This window comes from Uloborus diversus, chromosome 9 (genome assembly GCF_026930045.1).
Source record: "Uloborus diversus isolate 005 chromosome 9, Udiv.v.3.1, whole genome shotgun sequence".
Lineage (NCBI taxonomy): Eukaryota > Metazoa > Arthropoda > Arachnida > Araneae > Uloboridae > Uloborus > Uloborus diversus.
In genome coordinates this window covers 80,177,067-80,203,022 of record NC_072739.1, presented here as the reverse complement: position 1 = coordinate 80,203,022, position 25,956 = coordinate 80,177,067, and the positions used below count along the sequence as shown (strand labels likewise).

Here is a 25,956-nt window from a genome sequence, read left to right as displayed (position 1 = left end):
TGACACTCACGTTGAACCCCCAATTAGGATCCCTCTCGACGATACCTGATATTTCCCAACCAACGTTCGTAGGTACAACCGTCCGTGGGTACAGCAGCTTCTCCTACACTGCATTTCTATTACCCGTGATTTTCGAGAAAAAAGAAATGGAGGGAAGTATAACATCATTTCCAGTATGAGAGAGAGAGAGAAACAAAAAGGGCTATCAGTCAATCCAGGGTTATGAATGCATGCCTTGATAGTAGCAGTGGATATCTGAACATCTTATGTAAACTTCTGCAAATATCAACGTTGAGATTTTTAAAGGCTTCTTTTTTCGCACACCGAATAAAGAAGTCACACTTTTATTTTGCATTTCTCTCAAAAATCATAGGCTGTAGGCAGTGGCGGAAAATTTCAAAATATTAGCTCTGAAAACGCAGTTTTAAAAGAGTTTGGGTGATACTAGAGAAAGGAGAGATTCGAGCAACATCCACCAAGAATTTGTTTTGAAATTGAAATCTTATAGAAAGGTAATTGTAAGCTTTTTTTTTTTTTTTTTTTTGATAAAAACTAGGACATAGACAGTTATTCAAAAGTTAAGTTCCAAAAACGAAACTTTACCGACCTTCGATGATTTTAGGAGGAGGAGTTACGGTGAGGCTCTTCTTGAAATTTTTTTCCGAAATTGAAGCATTTGCTGACCCAAGGAGACTAAAAATTTCTGTCCGTGGGTACACATGGTTGTGTGTCCTTGGGTACAAAGGTATGCCAGTTTGGTTTTGCAAGGCAGTCACATCGACAGGACCAGAATTTTACAACATAAAAAATCAGAAACAAAATCTTCAAAATATAGGGAATCATGATACCTACAACAAGAATGAATAATGCAATCCACGACGGACAAAAAAAAAAAGAAGTTGCTCTTTTTTTTTTACTTAGATCTTCCTAAAACCGAGAAAATGTGATAGAATCTTAAATGTTCGTTTGATGGCGTTGAAACTTTCTGTGGTAATGGAGAGGGCTGTGACACACACGTTGAACCCCAATTAAGATCTCTCTCGACGATACCCGAAATTTCCCGACCAACGTCCGTACCTACAACCGTCCGTGGGTACAGCAGCTTCCCCTACTACTATTAAGTCTTAATTTACGTGGCATTTCCGTGGAACGTAACCCCCCGCGTAAAACGAGAGTCTACTGTATCATTAAAAATGAAATGAATCTAACTGCAAGTATCGAAAGATAGCTTAAAGCCAGTGGCGTATCTGGGGTGGGGCGGAGGGGGCGGTCCGCTCCAGGCGGCACTATTTAGGGGGCGGCAATTTGACTCTTTTAATGTGAAAAATAATTCAACATATTTTTCTAAAACTATTTTAATGGCATAGAAAAAGTGGAGGCGGAAAAAAAAAGCGTTAGTTTTTGGTAGACGTAAACGATGATCATAAAATGACTCTTCTTCTTGTGTACTATGACTAATAAACTTTTTTTTTTTGGAAATTTGGTACTTCATGTTTATAAAACGCTGTCCTATAGTCCCACATGTACCACAAAAACATTTATCGACATATCAGCATTACTACTGGTTTTTCTCTCGCTTTGACCGAAGCTACTAACTGTGGTTGCAGAGTGAACTCAAGGAGCCAAGAGTTTTTCACTAAAGAGTACCATCCAAATTGAGTAATATAACAGTACCAAAGATAGCCAAAAATTAAATTTCAATTCAGAAAATAATATGGGAGCAAACCCCAGTCTTTGTTGGTGGGGCAGCTCTAACAACGAAAACAAAGACACCCTACAATTGCGTTTTTCACAGTTAAGTCGAAATTATTTTCGGATCACGCACTCGAATCTATCCCATTCCCTTAAAGTTTCCAAAGATAGCAATAAAATTGTAATTTTAACACTTCAGTTTAGGAAATTTTTTTCATGAGCCTCCGACCCTTTAAGGTTACCAAACAACGCCTAAAACTGGCTTCAGTTTTTTAAAAAAATCTATGCAGGGCACCCCAATCCTCTTTTCTATTAGCTTTACTAAAAATTGCCTAAAAATGGGATTTTTGACTTAAAACTTTGAAATTTTCGCTGGAGCCCTGATTTATTTTTCTTCTGTAAGAAATATATGGAAAAAAATTCGTTTTCTCACGTCATAAAATATATTTTTAGTTTTATTTTAAATACTTTTTATTATTTAATGTATTATGATTATTTCTCAAAAAAGGGGGGGGGGCGGCAAATTGTGGAACCGCCCCGGGCGGCAGAAACCGCAGCTACGTCACTGCTTAAAGCTACAAATTATAATAACCAGTCCTACACACGCTTATATTTTGCTTTTTATCTCATAATGAAACTAAACACAATTTGCGGATAAGTTAGGACTAAACAATTCGGAATTAAAATAGTAACTAGACACGTTTTATTTCTCATAAAAAAGAGTGGAAGGACGACTCATTTAACGTTCTTTATAAGTTTTCACATCGTCCATCATATTACCAGCATACTTTATTTTCTTTCAAAAATAGTATTTCTCGTATCAGGAACCGTGCTGATCAATATTAATGTCAACATCTTTAATTGTATAAGCTAGAACACGAGTAAAATTGAGATATACTACTGCTACCACATGAATTTAATTGTGATTTGAAAGGCAAACAAAAAGAAAAAAAGGCTAATTTATATCAAAACCAAATGAATCCAAATACTTTTTTTGTCAATAGTTAGACAATACTTATAATTTAAAAAAAAAGAAAGAAAACAAGAATGAAGTCTCACATTAAAAATTATTCAAACGAAAAAGAGAAAATATGTATATTTTGTTAGAATGGAGTGGGTTAGAGCATGAAATGTTTTTGTCTGACATGTAAATTTTTTAAAAAATGGATTGAGCTGGTTTTTACTCTGAACGCCTGCATTTAAATCTGTTCCTCAAATTTTGACGGAAAAAAATGACTTCGCCATTCTCAGGATTTTATTTTATTTTTTGGTACTACAATTAACATTTATAGTCTATACAGGTCTTGTTTTTCTCCTCGACGGTCACTATATATTAAGAAGTGATTAACAATGGAACCTGTGAATCTCCATAAATATAAATACATACATTGAATGCCACTTTATAAACATACCTAAGTTTATTTTTAATTATAATTACATCTAAGAATGTAAATTGAATAATACGGGAAGGTTCTTTATTAAAGATCTGCGGTGCGACTGCACGGACGGATCCAGAAATTCTTTAAGGTGGGGGTGATTGTTTTTTTAACCTGAACTTTTACTATGAACCTGATTTACACTACTGGAGGAGGGGGAGGCACATAATATGTATTTAAAACAATATAGAAATCTAGCCAAAGATATCTGCGAACCTACTTTTTGCCTTTTTCTTTGATAGAGGTATTCTGAAATTTTAGGGATTTAATTTCATGAAATTTCTGGAGGAATGGTTTGAAACGCCCCCCCCCCCCCCTTAACATCATCGAAAAGTCGTCTAATATTGTGGTTTTTTGGAACTCTTAAATACTAAAAATTAAAGTCACTGAACCCATTCTTTCCCCTACCACTCACTACCTGAGATGTCTACAATCGAATTTTTAAGACTAAAATTTTGAAAAATGCCGGGGGAAGGCATCCAAACTCTTTCTCCTAACATCCCCAAAGATCGTCTAAAATTCACTTTTTGAAATTTCGGTTACAAAAAGCTTCCAGGAGGGAGATCAGAACCTGATTCCTTTCCTAAACGTGATATCAAAGATGACCTACACTTTCGTTTTAGGACCTCAATTTGGAAAAAAATGCTGCTCAGGGACCCTCAAGGGAGGGACGATCGCCCCCAGCGCCCCTTCCTTCTATCCGCCTTTGTGCGACTGGCTATGCAACTACGATGCTTCTAATATTTTTTTGTACCTATTATTTATCTATTTATTTATTTTTCTTTTACAATGTGAAAACTTTTTCGGATATGCGGCTCATAGAAGTGAGTGATATACTCAGGTTTTCTGTCGAAAAGTAAGTTTAAAAAATGCAAAACGAACCCATAGAAAAAAAGATCGAATTTGATGATTTCAAAAATATTTAGGGGGAAATAATATTCCCTAAATGAGTCTCTCAAATTGCTTCAAATGTTCATGCTTTTGATCTTTGCACGTCTCCAGACCCTCAGAGAAATGTTGATGGTTAATATTATGCTTCCTCTCCCTCCAAATATAAATACTGGCTATAAAACTGTCGAAAACCGGGGGGGGGGGGGAATGGGTAGCCATTTTCCAAAAGTGAGATGCGATGGGGAAAACGTGGTTGTATTTGGATTAAGGGGGTCATTTTACATAAAAATCAGCAAGAAATATGTCAGAAGCATTTTATAGGGCTGCTTTTTTTTTGTGCCACTTAGTGTAACCGGGCAAGGGCACCCATATGGGGAGGGGGGCAAGTGGAGGCTCAAGCCCCCCCCCCCCTTTTAGAAATTAGAACTTCCTTGCTTTTTTCTTTGCAAAAATGTAAAAACACTTCTTCTTCCGCCGTTAATGAATAAATTATTAAAAATGCCAAATTTAAATAACTCTAATCTGCACTGAAATTAGTTTCCATGGGGAAATATGTGAGCACCCTTAAAATTTTGCATATGGGACGCCCTTGAAACCGGGGGCGGGGCAGCGTTTACGAAGTGAAACTCGCGTAGTTTTTGGTTTCGTTACAGTTTTCGCTCTCGCTCGTAGGTTTTTCAAGCATGTACCGCCATCTTTTGGATATAAATGGAAACTGAAGAGAAACTTGACGGTTTCCTCCATGCTTCCTTATGACGTCAATTGCAATTGCTTTTTTCATTGGTGGAACGTTTTCCGCAGATAATTTGTGACCGTGGTATGATTTTTCCCAAGCTGTGTGATACGCAGCTACCCTTCTGCTCTTGATCGACCGCTATGGCGATCCGCAAATGTTTATCGGGTTTATTTCGCAGCACTACTCTTCTTAATAAGTTGAATACTTCTGTAGTGAAAAATCGTACGTTGTACTGGTCACCGATACTCAGTCAAGAGCATTCAAAAAGTCATGGCAGAGTAAAATGCACTTTAATTCCCGGTGACGGCGTAGGTCCGGAGTTATGTCAGTCCGTCAAAGAAGTTTTTCAAGCAATCAGCGTGCCTGTTGAATTCGAAGAGTTATTTTTGAGTGAAGTTCATCAATCGATGAGCGTATCAGTCGAGGAAGTTTTGCATTCGGTGCAGAAAAATGGAGTTGCACTCAAAGGCACTCTGCAGTCCCCTTTCAGCACTCATACTGGAGAATTGCAGACATTAAACATGAAAATAAGGAAAGATCTCGATCTCTTTGCGAATGTAGTCCATGTTAGAACTTTTCCTGGCGTCAAAACGAGGCACAGCAATTTAGATTTCGTAATTATCAGGGAGTCAACTGAAGGCGAGTACAGCGCCTTGGAACATGAAAGTGTCACTGGGGTGATAGAATGCTTGAAAATCGTTACCAAAGAAAATTCTCAGAGAATTGCAAAATTTGCCTTTGACTATGCTACTAAGCGAAACCGTAAGAGAGTCACTGCTGTCCACAAGGCTAATATTATGAAACTAGGCGACGGGCTCTTCCTTCGTTGCTGCGAAGAGGTTTCCCAGCTGTACCCGCAGATCGAATTTTCGAACATGATCATTGATAACACCTGCATGCAGCTTGTAGCTCATCCTGAGCAATTTGACGTCATGGTCATGCCCAACTTGTATGGAAACATAATCGACAATTTGGCCGCTGGATTGGTCGGTGGAGCTGGTTTAGTACCCGGAGCAAGTTACAGTTCTGATTGTGTGATCCACGAGCCCGGAGCAAGACATACTTTCGGAGAAGCTGTCGGAAAAAACATTGCGAATCCTACTGCTATGTTGTTCTGTGCCGTGGGCATGTTACGACATGTGAATTTGGTGTATTATGCCAACCTAATTGCTGAGGCCGTGGAAAATGTCTTAAAGGAGGGAAAAGTGCGAACAAGGGATCTTGGTGGCTATTCTAGTACAACTGAGTTTACGCAGGCTGTCATAGAGCACCTACCGCATTAATCTACTTAAAGCTTAGTGTGTAGCTTTAGATAATTTTGATAGGTAATGAACTATCAAATTCATAGACAATAAGGAATTAAATGTAGGAAATATATCATGTATTGTGAAACACTACTCATAAGCTTAAAACAACTTATTGTCCACTAAAATTATGAGTGTATGTTGTCAATTTTCAAATTTTAAGCAACTGTCGGATGGATATTCTATTATGTGTGAGAAGTTGTTAATGCTTCTTAAATATCTTTGTTTAAAACTTGTTTTGAACTATTATACACAAACAATATGGTCTGTTATGTGTTTGGAAAGATTATTCAGGATTTACACTATAAAAGTTAAATGTTGTTTCATGGTATTGTATTATTTCAATCTCTTCTCCATTTTTATTTTATTAACCTGACAATTCAATTTATGAATTATTGCAAGTAAGGTTACAATGTATTTAAAATATATTAGTTCCATAAAATTATTTTCTTGCAATATTGCATTCATTGAATGAATTCTAAATTTAATGTTATTGTATACCTAAATGAAATGTTTCTGTAAAAAAAAAAATCTGTTTAAAATTTTTATAATGTTTTTTATTCGTCAAATGTGATCACCCCTTTATTCATTAACTTATTGTTTCAAATCACTCTTCATTTATTCTTTTATGTTAACATATTAATTTATTAAAAGACAAAGCCATGAAATATTAATTTATCTGATTTTAGAAATCAAATGATTAATAGTCACAAAAGCATGTTAATTAATAGATGAATGTAGTTCAATTTCAAATCATTTATTTTTTACTAATAATTTCCTGAACGGGTTTTTAATGTTAATTTGATTTGTAAACATCATTACAACTAGCTGGAAATGTTTAGCTTCAAAATAATTTCACTAAAAAATTGTTGCCTCCTGCCTATTTTCTTATTTTCAGTCGAAAGCTTAAATACCTAAATATAATCTTCAGTTGTTTATTCTATTCTGGTTGTAGCTTTTTTGTATTTATTTTCAAAGTTGAAGTTTATTTATCCAATCACTTGTGCTGAGAATTTAAAGCATTGAATAATTATCTATTCTCGATTTCATTTTCTAAATAGTTTTATTAAATGGTGAGAAATGAAGTTCATTCTTTCAATGCTATTTTACTGAAACTATTATTTTTGCTGTATTAACTGATTTTCAGTACCTTCTATTTCAAACTTAGAAATTATTCAGTAAAACACTTTGCCATGGAATTGGAAGGACTAATTTTTTTGATTTGTAAAATTTGCCTCTGGATTTTAAATAAATAATTAAAATAACAATGTACTAACAACAAAGCATTAATTTCTGCTGTTACACCTATGAAGAAAAATAAGCAATGCAGGGATAAAAGAATCTTTTAAGCTTTTCAGACTAAATTTATTGTGTATATTTTAAATGTGATATGTAAGCTTGATTTTTTATTTATACTGGATGTTAAAATAAGGTTTATACAAAAAAGATAATATAAGAAATTGTCATTCTTTTTACTGAATTTTAATATTTACTTCCGATAAGTTTTGATATTCACTTTTCAGAGGAAACATAATTGCTTTGTATGACTTGATTTTCTATAGACAAAGAAATCTTTCCTAAATTTACGAACATGATATAGATATAATTCAGACTGTGATGTTTAAAATTGATAACATTTTTATGTGTCTTTCAGAAATGTGCAATAATGATTGCATTAGAGAATCTTCTCCAAATAATACTGATATGATAGTGAACTTTCTGTAACACTGCCATTTCAGTGTTGGTAAATAAATTTATCACATAATTTTTGTGCATTTTTTTTTCCTAAGACAATGTTTTTTCGAAAAAACAAATTAGAAATTTGTTAAGATGAAAGTATTACCTACTGCTAATTGCAGATGTAGGGTGGTAAGAGTTAAGGCTACTTACAAGGGGAGCTGACTTATCTGACATTCTACAGAAAAAACAAGTAGGGTTATGTGGGGCAAAGTGAAATGGTTAAGATCACCATGGGCGCCCATATGCAAAATTGTAAGGGGGGGGGCTCAGATATTTTAATTATGGTTTAGCATGATATTTTCCCCATGAAAACCAATTTGAGGACAGATTAGAGTCATTAAAATTGGACATTTTTAATTACTTATTATTCATTAATGGCTGGAGAAGAAATATTTTTGCAAAGAAAAAAATACTAAAAACAAAAAAGTTCTAATTTTTAAGGGGGGGGGGGGGCTCGAGTCCCCCCTTTGCCCTCCTATATGGTCACCCTTGAATATCACCTACTTTTTTCAATATGAACAAATTGAAAATTTGTTCTAAAATTTACGGATCATAAGGAAAGAACAATATATTTTATAATAAACCCTTGTACTGAAACAGTATTTTTAATTTTTTTTGGCAGTAACTTTGTGCCTCCAAAAAGAAAAAAAGTGGAAAATTAAAATTTTTCTTTTTCATGAGGCAAAGTAAAAAATGAAATTTTTTTGAATTAAATATTTTTTATTTGATTATTCAAGATATTTTTGATCAAATGAATTGGTAAATAAAATAATGAATGAATAAATAAAAAGAAAAGTTAAAAATAAACCAATAAAAAATTAATTAATATACAAAAAAAAAATAAATGAGTGAATGAATAAGAAAATAAGTGAATGAATGAATATAAGGGAATAAATAAATATAAGGGAATTGTTAAATGAAATAATAAATAAATATGCAAGTGATTTGATAAAGGATTGAATAAGTAAATGAAATGAGCTATTTCACTTTACCCCGCATGTACTTTAATAATATTACAAATTATTTAAAACACAAATAAGCTTAATATTAAGCAAATAAATGCTGCACCAAATATTAGTAGATCTCAATTTTTATTTAAAATGTTAATAACAAGAACTTTATCATTTCTAATAGCAAAAATAATTTTTGACTTACAACAAAATATAACAATATGAGTATTGACTTTTGCAAATTGCTTTTATTATCATATTCTTTGATTTTCATTAGTAACTTTTTCTTGACTGGAATAGACTACATGTGCTACTACATAGTTAAAATATTATCAGATAAGCGACGCTAAAAGCAGAGTAAATATTTCACTTTGCCCCATATTCCCCTACTTAAATTTATAAACATGGTACAAGATATGAATCAGACTGTGATTTTTAAAATTGATACAATTTTTATGTCTTTCCGAAAATGTGCATATAACAATTGCATTAGAGAATTTTATCTAAAATGATAGTGAACTTTCTGTAACACTGCCATTTCAGTGTTGGTAAATAAATTTATCACATATTTTTTGCGCTTTTTTTTTTGTTTGTTTGTTTGTTTGTTTGTTTCTAAGAAGATGTTTTCTTCAACAAAGCATTTCAGAAATTTGTTTATATAAAAGCGTTACTGCCATAGGCGGATTTAGAACTGAGTTCCTGGGGGGGCAGCATTTTTTTTTTTTTTTATTATTAGCATTATCAGTTATATTGATTACAACTGGCTGGATTTAAACATAGCGTGCCTCTAAGCTATTTCAGGGTTTGGATCTCTTTAGTAGTCTGGTCAACTTCTCTATCGGCGGCAAAAAAGGCCATTTTTTAAAGCCCCCCCCCCCCTCCCATGCATTATACATAAGGTCTAAGGTGGAAAATGGAGTCCATTTTAAGTAGGGGATAGAATATCTCCAATTTTAGGGGGTCCGGAGGAATTTTTGTGAAATAGATATAAAATTCTGCATTTTGAAGCCTTAGAAGGGGTAATTGGAACTACTAAAATCTCGGAGACAAATAGCAAAACACTCTTTTGAAAATTACGATAATACACAGTAAAAATTGTTTTGGGGTTGACAAATCAATTACAACAGTTCTCAGAGAGAAAAAGCGAGAAAGAATAGAAGATTATGCATTGTTATTTGCTTACTTTGGCTGGTCGGTTCAATTCAATCAGTTTTTGATCATGCCTCCAACCCACCGACAAATACAACAGTGAATTAAATACAAAATGATCAATAGTGAAAAAATGCTTTAAAAGAAATGGTGCATAGATTTAGAAAATAGGCCCATTTGGACACTTCATAATTTATAAACTTGATAAGAAATAAAGTTGAAGCACACTTAGCTTAGGAATTTCAAAGACTCATCTAATCCGTTTCAAGGACTTGAGAACAGTTAAAATTATTTAAGGCACTTAAATTGGCCTTTCCAGTCTCTGAAATTTAGTACTCGATTGTACTGTTTTACAGTATTGTTCTAACTTTGTAAGAAACAACTATTTTAAGCTTGGGGCTTCGGTGGCCAAGCGGTATTGCTCAGCAAATGCTTGCATGCAGAGAGGCACAGGTTCGATTCCCCCCTACTGCCCTGGGTGTTCTTCTGATTTCCTTGTATTGTAATAAATCTGAATTGTGCTATCTGTCAAATGTGTCTGAGCAAAAGTCGGACTTCCACCTAAAATGGGGCTCAGTCAAATGGAAGCCGCTCATATTAGCCTCAAAAGTGCCTCTGTTATTCATTACCTTGGGTGCTCCAAGGGCCATCAGGAACAACAAAAACATTTTAAGTTTAAAAGAAAAAAAAAACTATTGATTTCTCATTACAACAACTTTTTATTTTCAATTACAAGTAGTGCAAAAAACGAAAAAAAATAGAGGTAGTGTTTTTTTTTTCCTTCTGGGCTGAACAGATTAATAATATGCAGAAGAAGTAAGATAAACGCAAGTAATACAAAATAATTTCCAAAATTACTGCATTCAGGATTAAATAAACAGCAATATATGAAACATGTGAGTCACAAAAATTTATCTCAAGTGATATGCTACAGAAACGTGAGAACCATGATTTTTATATTTTTGATGCAGGATGTGGCAAGGAGCTAAACTTGACACATTTCGGCATTCCCCCCCCCCCCCTCATTTGTTATAAATTTTTTAATTTATGGTTTGTATCCACACTTTTCCATATTTTCAAGGTTTTCAAGCACTTTAAAATGGAATTTATTTTTTGAAGCACTTTTCTTCTCTTCTTTAAAGAACAAATCAAAACATTTTCCGCCGTTGGGGGCCTTTAACAAAGCGGGTGCCCTCAACTATAGCTTGTTTAGTTTATAGGTAAATCCAGTTTTTTTTTTTTTAAATCTTTGTTTTAGTTTCCAATTTGTTGAAACAGTCGTTGATTATTTTAAGTACAGCGACTGATTACTTATATTTTCTCTCATATATTTGCTCTAATGGTTTCAATTCGAAGTAGTTCTTTTCAACACATTTCAACAACCCAGTAACAGATTCACTCTTTGTAATACAGTGTACGGTGCCCCCCCCCCCCCCCCCCATCAGAAAAGGACAGTCGCTATTCTCTTCATTTTCACTTCTGAACTTCTCAAAAAAAGAAAAAAAAATCATGATTTTTTTTCTTTTCATTTTTGAAGGTGTGTTGTTACCATGTATAAAGCTCCCCCAAGACTGGGGGGGCATTGACTCCCCTCGCCCCCCCATAAATCCGCCCATGGTTACTGCTAATTGCAGAAGGGGTGGAGAGCTTAGTATTCAAATGCTATTTTTCTTCTCAGACTGCTTTAACTTAATTTAACATTTCATGTGAATGTGTGGTAATGATGTCACACTGATGCTTTGAGGAAGGAAGGTTACAAGAAATGTGAGAATTTATTTTAGGTAAAATAAAACATTTAAAAATGAGCAGATTAAATATGGCGTTCACATTGCATTTTATTTATTTTTTCTGACGTATAAAAATTCTAATTTTTTCTGATGATTTGCTCATTAATTTTATTTTGTATTTATTAAAAAACATTTATTCTAATAAAAGTTAAATTTACATCCCAAAAACAAATTTTGATGTTGAAAGCAAAACAACAATTTTCTTCAAAAATTTTTTAACTATACTTATATATTACACTGACATAGGAAGTATCGACAATATATTTATAAAGTCTTGCAGTGATAAAGAAAATTCATTAAAAATTAGATGCAAACATAATTTATAAATTTTTTTCATTGATCCTTATCTCAAAAAGTTTTTCCACAGCGTTAATGCACTTCTAAGTTTGCACCTTACGCAATTCTGAGATTTAGCCAAGTTTTCACTTCAAGCCAGACTAGAGGTGGGCAATATCGTTCATTTTAATGATGCGCTCATCAGAGGATCGTTCACTTGTTTTACCCGTTCATTGAACTTGTTCATTAAAAAAAGTTGTGGGTTATCGCCATTTAAACTTAACGGGGCCCTAAGCTATTTCAGGTATGGGTCCCCTTTTGTAGTTTGAACAACGTTTTTCTCTGGTGTAAAAAGAGGCAATTTTAAATGTTTTTTCCCCTTCACTACGTTTGTCTCTTTCCTATACATACAGCAATACTTTTACTTTTTTGATCGTGTTTTAATGGGTTTTCCCTGATGGTCCTCTTTGGATTGACCTTAAGAGAGCGAATGGTATCAAGAGAGTGACCCAGGACTCCCCTTTAAGTGGAGTATAGACTATCCCTAGAGGGGGGAATATAGAATATCCCCCTCTAACCCCCCCCCCGGAGGAATTTTTGAAAAATAAATATACAATTCTGCATTTTGAAGCCTTATAAGATGTAGTTATATCAGTGTCGTATATATGTTTTTATTTTGGAGGGGGCCTATGTTACCACAATTAGCTCTCCTTCCCCCGCACCACCTTTTTTTTTTTAAATTTCAATTTTATATATTTTGGGGGGGGGGGGGGCAACAACAGTGCCCTGATCTTCTCATTTTTTTTCGAAGTGGGGCAAAGACCTCATTCCGTCACTCAGTGGCATAACCAAAAATAGTTTTAAAAGGGCACTAATGATTCTCGCTTTTGATGGCCGGGAGTGGTGGGGGGGGGGGGAATCTGGGGGTCCTCTCCCGGGGAAATGCTTTTGATTGTAGTCCTAAGAACGCAGTATCAGCCGGTCTCTGCTGATGCTACAGAGAGGAAAAATGCTGGGAGACTTCTGCGGAAATATTTAGAAATTGAAACTTTAAAAATGCCATTTTCAGCTACATTTATTGACGTTAGAGTAATAAAGGGAATGGGGCTTTTTAAAGTGCCCCCCCCCCTCCACATCGATATTTAAAAAAAAAAAGCTAATCGCCCCTCCGCCCGATTTTTCGAAATTGTAGTAATAAAAACGCAGAAAAACTTCGATGATTTTAAGGGCAGGGCGGTTCTGGGGCTTTCCCCCAAAACTATTTCGAAATTGAAGTCCTAAAAAACGAAGTTTTAAGGAGATATTCAGTGAAACTAGGGGAAGGGATTTAAACACTCTCCACCTTTATTTTTTTAGAAATCGTAGTTTTTTTCATTTTCAGATTTCATACACAAGCAATCTGGCCCTCGTCATAAACTTGTTCATAATTGAAGTCTTTAAAATGCAACTTCGAACCATATTCTGAAACGTTTGGGTTTCGGTCATTTCAAAATTAAAGCTCCAGAGAAGCAATCTTGAACGACCTTCGATGCTATTAGAAGAAAATGCGTTTCATAACTGTCCTCTGAAAATATTTCGACATTGAAGCCCTGAAAAAGAGATTTGAGACGCTCTTGTAGGGCTTTGGTGACGGGGGAGAAGGGGCTTGCGAAGTGAAAATTTTTTCAAGATATTTTTATTTTTAGACTGATTAGGAAAAAGAAAAAAAAAATGGAGCAGGGCGAGGGATAAAGGAAATAAGAGATGCTGGGCGTAATTACCTGATTAATAGTCAGCAACTTTCGAAATTTTTTGTTTTTACCCAACATTAAACGATCTTTGGAAAGGAAGAGTTCGAGTCCCCTGAAACTGAAAACGCAATTTCAGGTTATCTTTAGAGAATGGAGACGTTAAGAGGTTAAGGATCTCCTTCCGAAATATTTCAAAATTGAAACCTTAAAGGCTTTTAGACTATTTTTGGTTGTAAGATGGTGGTTCCTGGACTCTCCTCCAGTAATGTTTTGAAATTGATGTCCGAAAAACAAGTAAATAAATGCGTTTTCAGGACATCAATTTTTCAATATTACTCCAACCAAACTAAAACTTATTTTAAATTTCCTGCAGGGAACGAGAGAAACATTTTGAAGACCCTTCTTTTCAGATTGACTAGAAAAAAAGGGGGGGGGGGGTAGTGAAAGAAAGAGAGGGGAACTTAATTCGCTAAGCAATAATATGCATCTGTTAAAGATTTTTAATTTAAAGTTTTCTTTTTGAAACTATTGAGATTCCCCCCCCCCCCCACACACACACATTATTTGCTTCTCTTTTTTTAAAAAATACTTCACTTTCCGAAGACACGTTTTTTTTCTTGAGAAAGAGATACGGATCCCCTCACCTCTTCTGAACACCATTGACTGGTCCCCTCTAACGCAGAGGGTTCCTAAATTTTAACGAATCGCGACACCTTGAATTAGAATTTTCTCACGACACCCTAGTCTAGTCTTATTACATATTATTGTAACCATGGACACTTCGCGGCACCTCTCACTTCTTCCTACGGCACCCAGTTAGGAAATCCCTGAAATAACATATTATTATTATTATTGTAGCTAAAAGTTTGGAAATTATTTGTGAGCAAACTGAAACTGAATAATAACTAACTTTATTTAATTTTTTTTCCAGATTTTGGAAGGGGTCCGGGCCCTCTCAGCCCCTCCCTTATATACGCCCTTGAGTTGGATGTGCAAAATATCAGGACAAAAATAGGCAAACAAAACTTTTTTAAAGTTATATATTCTTTTGCAAATTAAGATAATACCCAGTAAAAATTGTTTTTGATTCGACAAATCAATGACAGCAGTTGGCAGGGAGAAAGAGCACGGGAAGAGAAAAGACAGTGTATTGTTAATTGCTCACATTGGCTTTCGGTACAATTAGGTTTTAATCACCCCTCCAACCCACCCACAAATACATCAATGAATTAAATATAAAATGATCAATAGAAAAAATGCTTTAAAGGAAATGGTGTATAGATTTAGAAAATAGGTAACAAGAGAGGGGCGCCCATATAGGTGGGCAAGGGGGAGAGGACTCGAGACCCCCCCCCCCCCTTAGAAATTAGAACTTTCTTGTTTTTAGTATTTTTTCTTTGCAAAAATGAAAAAAAAAAATATTTCTTTTCCAGCCATTAATGAATAAGTAATTAAAAATGTAAAATTTTAATGACTCTAATCTGTCCTGAAATTGGTTTTCATGTAGAAAATATCATGCTAAACCATGATTAAAATATCTGAGCCCCCTTTACAGTTTTGCATATGGGCGCCCATGCAATATACTGCCCATTTGAACAATTCATAGTTTATGCACTTGATAAGAAATAAAATTGAAGCCCACTTTGCTTAGGATTTTCAAAGACTTATCTAATTATTTTCAGGGACTCTAGAACAATTAAAATTATTTAACGCACTTCATTTGTACTTTCCAGTCTCAGATATTTTGGTACTTTATTGTAAATTTTTACAGTCGAGTTCTAACTTGGTAAGAAAGGACTTTTTTAACTTTAAAAGAACAAAAGAAATTATACAGGGTACTCCGTTATAATCTGCAAGACCTCCATTTTTGCAACCGTTAGTCCTAGATGCATACTTCCACTTGCAAAAATGTTCAAAATCAGATGCAGAGTTCAGATATTGAAAGTTTGAAGCAAACATAAAAATGAGTCAAAAATACAAAATTTAACTTTTTATACGGGCCCCAGGTCCCCAAACTTATATTTAGAGAAATAATCTCCGTTAAAAACTATTACTGACACAAAAAATTTGACATTTGTGCGACCAAAACTCAAGGAGATGTTCTAGTTTAAAGTTTTAAGGGACCATACAGATGAAGTTGGAACTTATCTCGCGCTTTCAGAAGAATGACAGGATGTCAAAGTAAAAAAAAAAAACAAAGTATTTATATTTTTCATTGCTATTCAAAAATAAATGCAAATGTTATGCCGTGATACGCTAAAACACACTGAAAAATCTCGAGCAATTTGAAAAACCACACCCTATGCACACATATAATTTTAAGCACTTATTAATTGCTATATTTTCCCCCAAAAGGTGTCATTGACGGCGAGTGTAAAGTGGTGTAAGTCACAAAACACTGCGTTTCATATCTCGGTCAATACTGGTCGCACTAATTTCAAACTTTTAGTGTTGGAATTATTTTTCAATGGAGAATATTTCGTTATATATTAATTTGGGGACCTGGGGCCCGCATAAAAGGTTAAATTTTGTATTTTTTGGCTCATTTTTATTTTTACTTCAAACTTTCAATATCTTAACTGTGCATCTGATTTCGAACATTTTTACAGTTGGAAGTATGCATCTAGGACCAACAGTTGCGAAAATAAAGGTCTTGCAGGTTAAAACGGAACACTCTGTATATTTCTTATGACAACAACTTTTTTTCAATTACAATTTTTTCAGTTGCAAGTGGGGCAGAAAACGAAATGGAATAGAGGTAGTGTATCCCCCCTCCGTGCTAAACAGATTGACAGTACGCAGAAGAAGTAAGATAAAAGCAAGCAATAACAAAATAAGTTCCAAAATATGTATTGCATTCAGAATCATATAAAAATAGAAAGTTATAAAACATGCGAGACAAAAATTTAATATATCTCGGAAATGTGAGAACTATGGTTTTTACATTTTTGGTGTAGGATATGTAGCAAGGAGCTGAATTTGGCATGTATTGGCAGTTCTCCTCCCTCTTCCCACCCAATTGTTGTTTGTAGCCAAACTTTTTCAGATTTTCAAGGTTTTAAAACACTAGAAAATGAAATTTATATTTTTAAGTACTTTGTCTTTTTTTGGAACGAATCATGCTAACATCTGGGAGTGGGGGCCCCTAAGAAAGCGGGGGCCCTAAGCTATAACTTGATTAGCTTGTACGTAATCCAAGCCTGGTTATCGCTCTGCGAGAGTTACTCACCTACATTGAAAATGTTTTCTTCTATCAATAATAATCTTTTAAAGATTCACAACTGAAATAAGTCAACAGTAAGAAAATATGCTGATGAAAATTTAATTACGTTTTTTTTATTTAGGTTTAGATGTATAAAATAATTATAGCCTGTTTTGTTAGATATTTCTCGGCAACTGAGTGGTATGATATGTTTTCCGGTCCAAAATTTGCAGTTTCGTTCCGGTTTATTACAGATTTTTCATGTTACAAAAAAATAAATTGACTTGGTGTCAGAAAATTAGCAAAATTAGTTTTAAAAAAACCTCCAATACCATCTGCTAAAGCATTTTCAAATCTACGGAAATAGTAATGAAAAAGAACATAATCTTTAGGGGTGAGCACCTCAAAGCGATTTTTCGAAAATTCCGATTTTGTTCTTTTTCTGTTCAAATTTTTAAAACATTTTACCAAGCAAATTATCATAACATGGACGAACAAATTACCATAACGTGGACGAGCAAATTACCACAACATTGGCGAGCAAATTGGCCAGAAATTCATCATCCATTACTTGTAAATATGCAAACGAAACAAAAGACCTTTTAGTTTTCTACTACGGGAAAAACCGTGCGGGTACAACTAGTATGACAATATGTGAAAATAGCGGATTAAAAACAAATGTATCTACAAGTGTAGTGTATTACTTCAAGGAGAGGGAGTGCAATCAACCGTTTTTCCTGTTGGAAAAACATTTTTCTGTCCTTGGTGGAAAAAAGCCGGAGGAGGGAAGCTTACAGATACGAGCATAAGTTAATAAAATCAAAAAGTTGAGAGGCTTTAGTGTTAAAATTAATTCTTGCCCCTCAACTGCACCACTGCTAAGTTGCTAATTATTCTGCCCTGGGAAGGTAAATAGCAGTATCTGCAAATTTTTCGTTTCTCATTCCGCCCTGCCCCCCCCCCCCCCCTTAAAATAAAGAATGTGCCACGTTGCTAGGAATGATTGGCGTGAAAATTAATGGATAAGGAAAATGTTCAAGGAAGGGACGAGTGATTTGCCCTTATATAAACTCCCAAATCTTTCCACCCCCAACAACTTTCCTTTTTTTTTTCAACTTCCATTTTTTAAAAATTTCGGAAGAGCGCACTGAAATGTATCTATTAACTTAAGATCATCAAAGGTGACCTATGATTTGCTTTTTTTTTCTTTGGACTTCAATTTAAAAACTTTCCAGGGGAAAGCCTTCGAACCTCACCTAATATCATCTAAGATCGTCTAAAATTGAGTTTGAGAAACTTCAAAAAATTGCCTAAACAAAGTTCCAAATCCTACTACCAAAATGTTTAGAGATGTGCTACAATTGCGTTTTCAAGACTAACAATTCTGAAAATTTTCCGAGGAAGAGCGCCCATTTTCGTAAGATTATTAAACATCGTATAAAATTACGTTTTTGGAACTTCAGTATCGAAACTATGCCAAGGGTGAGTATCTGCATCTTGGCTCAAGGAGGGGGCGATCGCCCCCATCGCCCCTTCCTTGTATCCGTCCTTGTTTAAGCTCTTGTTTTTTCTTCTTCTTTCATTTAATAACGGAATCATGTTTTGGGACAATTGATCTTGTTTTATGTACCGATTAATTTTTTTCCTTCTTTTGCAGAAATTGATCCTTGCTCCGAGAACAATGGTGGTTGCTCGCAGATTTGTATCAATGCTGCTGAAACAATGACGTGTTCCTGCCATGATGGATACGAATTGGAAGAAGATGGAAAATTATGTAAAAGTAAAATACATTTTCCTGTGTTTTTCCGTTTGCTTAAAAATGCTATTCTAGTTTCACTCCGACTGCTACGAGACGGTAAAAAAATCTTTGTCGCAGCCTTTCTGCACATGTCATTGGTTCGGTTTAGTTAAAATGCCACGCCCTCGTGCGTATTCATTGGCAGTCTTTTACTTGGCAATTAAAGATTATGCACCGAGTAAATTATCATTTATAGATTGAGTAATAATGTAAAATAGAACGGGAAAAAGTCATTGCTATTGAGCACGCACTCATATCGACAGGGAAGACAGCAACGTCTTTTGCGGTTATTGTGATTGGTGCTGAGAAACCGGCATTATTATTATTTTAAATTTAACCCTAGAATTACAAAACTGAGGTAGATATCTACTCTACTTAAACTGGGTTTTCAGCATTTTTAAACAGGTTTTCGGCGCTTTTAGCTATTCAAATTGTATTTTCACCAGTTTGATAAAATTGAATTTGCTCTTCACCATTCTCTTCAGGATTAAAAAAAAAATTGGTGATGAGTCAGATTACAGTTTTAGTGGGGTAAATGCGTATGCCGATTCGTAGCGTACAGGTAAAAAAAAAAAAAAGAGTTTGTAGTGCTATTGCTAATATTTTGTTTTTGCGTAAAATATAAATTAATGTTGGAGTTGCAAAAGTAATTACGTTTTCCATGCAAAAATATCTCTAATTTAGAATATTCTTAAAAACAAAAATCCAACTCTGAGACATTTACCTGTTAGAATTTTTCAACGATATGCTCCACGATCCATGTTAACGCTCCAAATTTTCTAAATAAGAAATTTAGTCTGATTTTTGACTTTCTGAAAGTAGTTTGCAGTCGTAAAAATCGTGTTGTTTTCCAATGGTGTCACATTATCTGTTGGTTTGTATGCTTGATTCATGATGAACTCATTGAACATGCGTTCATCATCTTTCATTTCCGTCATTTTTGATTGAAAAAACCAGTTAAATGAGGTATTATTATTATTTTCAAGGATGGATTCCCTCCCCCTCCACCCCGTTTTTTCACAAACGAATGTCTTTCAGTCTGCGTTTTCTTTACCTTTACAAAAAATAAAGCTGAAAGTCTCTCTGTCTGGATGTCCGGAGGATGTCTGGATGTCTGTGACGCGCATAGCGCCTAGACCGTTCGGCCGATTTTCATGAAATTTGGCAAAGTTAGTTTGTAGCATGGGGTGAACACCTCGAAGCGATTTTTTGAAAATTTGATGCGTTTTTTTTTTCTATTCCAATTTTAAGAACAAAACTATCATAAGATGGACGAGTAAGTTACGAAATTATCATAACGTGGAACCGTAACATGGGTACAAGCCAATTGGCGAGATACGAAATTATCATAACGTGGAACTGTAACATGGGTACAAGCCAATTTTCGAGAAAATTCACCATACATTATTTGTAAATATACAGGCAAACCAAAAGACCTTTTAATTTTTCTATTACGGGCAAAGCCGTGCGGGTACCACTAGTATAACATAAAACTACTATTCATGTGACTTCGTTCAAAAGATCAGCCACTATGAAATTGAAATGTTTTGTTTCATGACTTTTCAAATCTTTCCAACACTCACATGAAACTTAGAAATCTTTCCCAACACTCATTAGGCTTCAGAAGGTAATTTTATATTTTTATTCTATCATGTTTTTAAAGATTCAATATCGTGTATTTTTATGTCATTCATTCTTCATGTTTGTTTTAAAGTCATTTATAACTAATTCTTTTCCTTTAATGCAGAATTTGATCCGTGCGCGAACAAAAATGGCGGATGCGACCAAATTTGTTTGGCAGAGAATGAATCAGCCATTTGTTCCTGTACAGAAGGATTCGTTTTGAAGGATGACGGCAGAAGCTGCGAAAGTAAGTCGTCTTTTGAGTCTTGTAGTTTCAGTTTCACACTAAGGTCTTCAATCCCGAATCCCGCGTGATATTTAGTGGGATTAATCTCACGGGATTGAGAGCAAAATCCCGCAAGATTTCCAATCCTGCAAGGACTTTCCATGCAAACGTTTTCCAACTTTTACCGCTAACAAAACTATATTTTTACTAGCATTATCTGAAGTTTGAATCACCTTCCTCGTAAATCTGCAAGAAGAATAAAGAAAACTTACGAGTTTACCATTTAAAGACACAGTAAAAATAGAATATATTTTTCTGAGAAGGAATTGGTAATCATCCGAAGTTTCTGTTTTCATACTTTCAGCAATTGAGAAAATGCATAAAACTCTTCAACAATGTCGAGAAAACCATCAATAAAATTTGAAACCCAGAAAATTGCATTCCAGAAAAAATTGAAAAAGTATTACAGATTGCAAAGCCCTTTGGAGTAGCCTGAATGCAATGTTGGTTTAAGGAATGCACTCAAAAACTTAAGTGCACAGAATTTTTCTCCGACGAAGAAAGCAATGAAAACCTGACAACCTGACATTATTTATGTTCTCTAAGCTGTAGAAAGTGCCTGCCGATGTCTTTATTACCGTGAAGCTAATATTATAAACGTGGGCGAATTTTGACAGTAAAAATTAACTTTTGGAGGAATAAAGTCAATCCCAAGGGATCCCGGGATTTGCTCCGTACAATCCCGAAATCCCGCAGGACTGAAATCGGCGTGAGATTGGAAACCGTATTTCACACCGATTGTGACAGCGTCTGCGCTATGTTTCCATATGATTCACTTAACCTGTCCTCGTTATCGAAAAAAATTACTCATTGGCTGTCATTAAAAATTGTTCTGGGTCAGAGAGGGTCGTGATTTGTTGAGTGTACTGTGAAGACTGATAAAAGCAGGAAAGTTGCCCCTATCGATATAAAGTCATAGTAACATACACTGGTGTGCAAAAATTAAGGACGAAGTCGAAAAATTAGCATATCAGCTGAACGAAGAGGCAGAGCGGACAGAAAGACCAATCAGGAGATTAAGGTGATGTACGGTAGCACATGCGCAGATATGCAGAAAGACGTAATGGGGGAGTGTCTGAGTAGTATAAAGCATAATGTCGGTGTAAGATCAGTATTTCTGGCAAAGAGATTGCACGCCGTATAGCAGTTAAAATCACACCGAGTTGCTGCCTCAGCGAGAATCAATCTGTTAGACGACATCTGGATGCTTTTACCCGAGGTCGAATCATTGGGAAGTTGGAGGAAGGCCGCAGTGTGACAAGTGTGGCTGCAGAGTTCGGAATTGCTCACAGCATCGTTTCACGACTTGGAGACAATTTCAAACTAAAGGAACAGCTATCCGGGGGTTCAGTAGTGGTCGTCCACGAGGAACCACACCCGCAGATGACCGGCATATTGTCTTACAGGCCAGAAGAAACAGGCGGCAGACAGCAGCAGAAATCGCTAGACACACGACACAGGCGACTGGACGACCGATATCGCGTTTTACCGTGGCCAGAAGGCTGCACAGTGGTGGTCTGTTTGCACGACGCCCTATACGGTGTGTACCTCTAACGCCTGCCCATCGGAGAAGGCGTTCTCTGTGGTGCCGGGAACACCGGAATTGGAGAGACAATGAATGGGCACGAGTACTCTTTACAGATGAGAGCAGATTCAGTCTGAGTAGTGATTCTCATCGCATACTCATCTGGAGAGAGCGGGGAAGCCGCAATCATCCCTCGAACATCATTGAAAGGGACAGGTATGGAGGTCGCGGTGTTCTCGTTTGGGGAGGCATCATGCTTGGTAGTCGTACAGACCTTCACATCTTCGACGCAGGTTCAGTCAACGGGACCCGTTATTGTAACGAGATTCTTCTTCCATATGTGCGTCTTTTTAGAGGCGCTATGGGTCCGCAGTTCCTTTTCATGGACGACAATGCACCATGTCATCGCATAGTAGCTGCCGAACAGCTCTTGGAGAGTGAGGATATTGAACGTATGGATTGGCCGGCACGATCTCCGGATCTCAATCCCATCGAGCATGTATGGGATTTTCTAGGCAGACGCTTGGCAGCTCGTACCTTACCACCCAGTAACGATTCGGGAGCTTCGATTGGCGCTGCCAAGACGAATGGGCAGCAATGCCTCAACAACTCATTGACACCCTCATTCTCAGCATGGGCAGATGCTGTGAAACCTGCCTAGCAGTCGCAGCCTAGCATCATAGGGATGTTTCGGCCTTCAGTCGCATTGCGCTCCATGCTACTTTTTCAATAAAGCTTCTTTTTATCCCTCTGTTTTCTCTTTTAGTAAGTGTTGCTTACATTACACATGTCCTTATGTATTGGGGATCTTACGATATTAAATGTGTTGATTTGGAAAGTTTTTGTACAAAAGTTATATTGAAAAAACCGTCTCGTCCTTAATTTCCAGTGTACTTTAGCTAAAAGAGCTACTAAAAAGTATTCGGTGACTGTCGCTGCATTGGCATGTGGATCACCGGCCAGGGCATTAATGTTTGAGATAATCAAATCTGTAGCTAAAGTTTTAGAAAAATGGAGTAATTTCATATCGCACTATATCAAGGTGTAAATGTTAAACTGAAAGAAAAAATGTCTTCTTAAAATTTTAAATTCTTTGGAGAGCCCAAAACCAGTTCAGCCTTAGCACTACATTAATAGTTAAAAAACATACTTTAAAAATTTACATCTTATATAATATGCAACCAGTAAACATTTGATTACATCTTACAATGATTAATTCTCGAAGAGTTTCTAAGATACTGCCAGTGATGCTTATTGCAAATTTTTCGAATATATGACACGGGGGAAAAAAATCTCTTGATAAAGTTTCGTTGCAAAAAAACTATTGCAGCTGAAAATTAACATTTACCAGGATATTGAGAAAAAGGTTTACCCTATTTTTGATAAGAAATAGAAACATGAATTGAAGAAACAAAAAGGTCAAAATAATGAAGGGAGGGGGGGGGGACATGAAAGAAACGAACGCAAATAGAACAATAAATTGGGCTAAATTTCTTCTGAAAAAACTTCATTTATAATTTAAAAAAAAGAGAAATCACATATTAATTAATTTATTAATTAATTTAAAAATGAATAGTTTTAAACCATTGAAAATGTTTTTTGGGGTGAGGAAATGAGCGTGTATGAAATGTTTCGATATATCTGGTTCCCCCACGTCCTTTAAACTATTAATCAAAAAATGCGATTGAAGCAAATCCAATTTTCCCCTTTCATTTTTAAAACTTCAGCAGTTCGGAAAAAGATTAGTTTGAACAGTTAAAAAAAACCTTTAACGTGGAAAACTCAAACTTTGGGCCTCATTCCTGATGAAAAAGAATAAAATTAAATTGTAAAAATTACATAGTCGAAAAAATATTTTCGTGTCACTTTTTGAACTGTACAGTGGCCGCCGCTTATATCAATCACGTTTTTCCTGAACAGTTATGATTCCATAAAGCGGCGGATTCAATAAATCTGGATTTTGTTTCTGTTTTTGGCGATTTGATTCATTAAAGCGATTGATTCCATTAAGCACTGACTCAATTAACCGGCGTCAACTGTATTTACCAGCACTGGTGGTAAACGCAATTGGTAAATTATATTGGTTAAAATTTGTGGAGCAAAACTGTGTTAAAATACAAGTTTTTTTTCTGTAAGGGATACCATGCAGTCTGCAGTTCAATACGAAAATGAAAAATATATTTTGATGCACATACAATGCTTAAAATTAACCTTAATTTTAACTTAATAAATAAAATAATTAATTAATAGTTGATTGGAATAACAAGATGCATGATTGAGGCTGCTTTTCGCTGTACCAAAATAATTTTTAACCAAATAATTTTCTACCATCCACATTAAACGTAGAGCTTCACTGCAAGGAGAGTGCTGTGGCAAAGAAACAACATTTACAAGGCATTGGAGGAAAAGGTTTCATAGCTTATTTTTGCAGAAAAGACGAACAAAAATTAAAATATTGATATTTTGTTTCTAGAAATTTGATCATGTAAACACAACAATGGTGGATGTGATCATATTTGTCAGCCTGAAGATTTGGTCGCCATTTGCAAATGTCACGAAGATTACGAGTTGGATACTGATAACAAATCTTGCAAAAGTAGGTAATCTAAAAATGACTACGATCTTGGCAAAAAAAAGTTCAAGCTTAACTTCTATTGATAATTTCTTAAAATTAACATTTGATTACTTTTAAGTTATATCATAGACTAATTAATAATTAATAGTATACACGTCTTCTGAAAGAGACTAAGGGCATTACTCTATTCGGAAAACATTTCCACCCTCGGAATTGAAGTTGTCACGTGACACGTGACGTAATTTTTCCGAAGAGTGTTACTTTAATGTGTTCGGAATCTTGCAACTTCGGTAACTGGCTTTGGTATCGGGTTAAAAATTACCGGCAGCAAAATAAATCTCCGTATTTCAGTTGCGATGCTGGATATATTAGTTTTATTCATTTGCTATCACGACGAGAACCAAATTTTTTATTTAAAAATGTTATAAATTGTTCTTTAGTATTCTAGAATCTAGACCAGTGATTCTTTACCGCTGGTCCAACGGACCGGCACTATTCCACGGAAAAATTTCGCTGATCCTCGGAAACTTTAAGCAGTCCGATTTGAAAAATATGTCCTTATTTTAAAAGTACTAATACCCTTATTGCGATATTTTTTACATTAATTTTTGATTGCTTTTGACCGACTCTTTTTTTTCCCTGAATGGTATTTACTTATAAAGTAAATAACTACAATAATTGCTTACCTTTGCATTTAATTATGATTCTAAGTTAATCACATTAAAAGTCATGTTACTAACTTAGGCAACAATTCTTCATACCTAGTAATTTCTTTCTTCTTTTATTTATTTATTTATTTTCTTATTTTATTATTTTTTTTTTTTTTTGGTTTAAAAAAAAATATGTCTCTAGCCCGTGAATTCTTTTTTACCAGTTCGTAAGTCAAAAAATGTTGAGAAACGCTGATATAGACCAAGTAATGATTTCACTTTTTATTCATTAATAATTGTTTTTTTTATTTATTTATTTTTTCTTATTGTCTCTTATATTGCTATTATAGGGCAATATAGCTTATTAAGAGGACTTCTAAACACTAACTACACAGGAATTTTAGTTGTTTTACTTTAATGTTAGTAAAATAATTCTTTACCGTGAGATGTTTTTCCTTTTCGTTTTTAGGGAAGAACCCTTGCTTGAAAGAAAAGGGTGGTTGTGATCATCTGTGTCAGTTTGAAGACGGAATTGTATTTTGTACTTGCCATCATGGTTTTGAATTGAAAGAAGACGGGAAAACTTGCAAAGTAAGAGCAGTTCTA

The 25,956-nt window shown here is 35.0% G+C and overlaps 2 protein-coding genes across 2 annotated transcripts in view; both read left to right on the top strand.

Moving 5' to 3' along the window:
* Positions 1–4,870: 4,870 nt before the first annotated feature.
* On the top strand, positions 4,871–7,827 carry LOC129229300 (isocitrate dehydrogenase [NAD] subunit beta, mitochondrial-like). The gene has a single exon (XM_054863577.1). The coding sequence runs from the start codon at positions 4,896–4,898 to the stop codon at positions 6,036–6,038; it is 1,143 nt and encodes a 380-aa protein (XP_054719552.1). The 5' UTR covers positions 4,871–4,895; the 3' UTR covers positions 6,039–7,827.
* Positions 7,828–13,928: 6,101 nt separating this feature from the next.
* The window catches only part of LOC129230341 (matrilin-2-like), a 29,454-nt gene continuing 17,426 nt past the window's right edge, over positions 13,929–25,956 (top strand). The window contains exons 1-2 of the mRNA XM_054864739.1: positions 13,929–13,953; positions 18,551–18,673. Coding sequence (XP_054720714.1) covers positions 13,929–13,953; positions 18,551–18,673 — 148 coding nt within the window. The remainder of the gene's footprint in view (positions 13,954–18,550; positions 18,674–25,956) is intronic.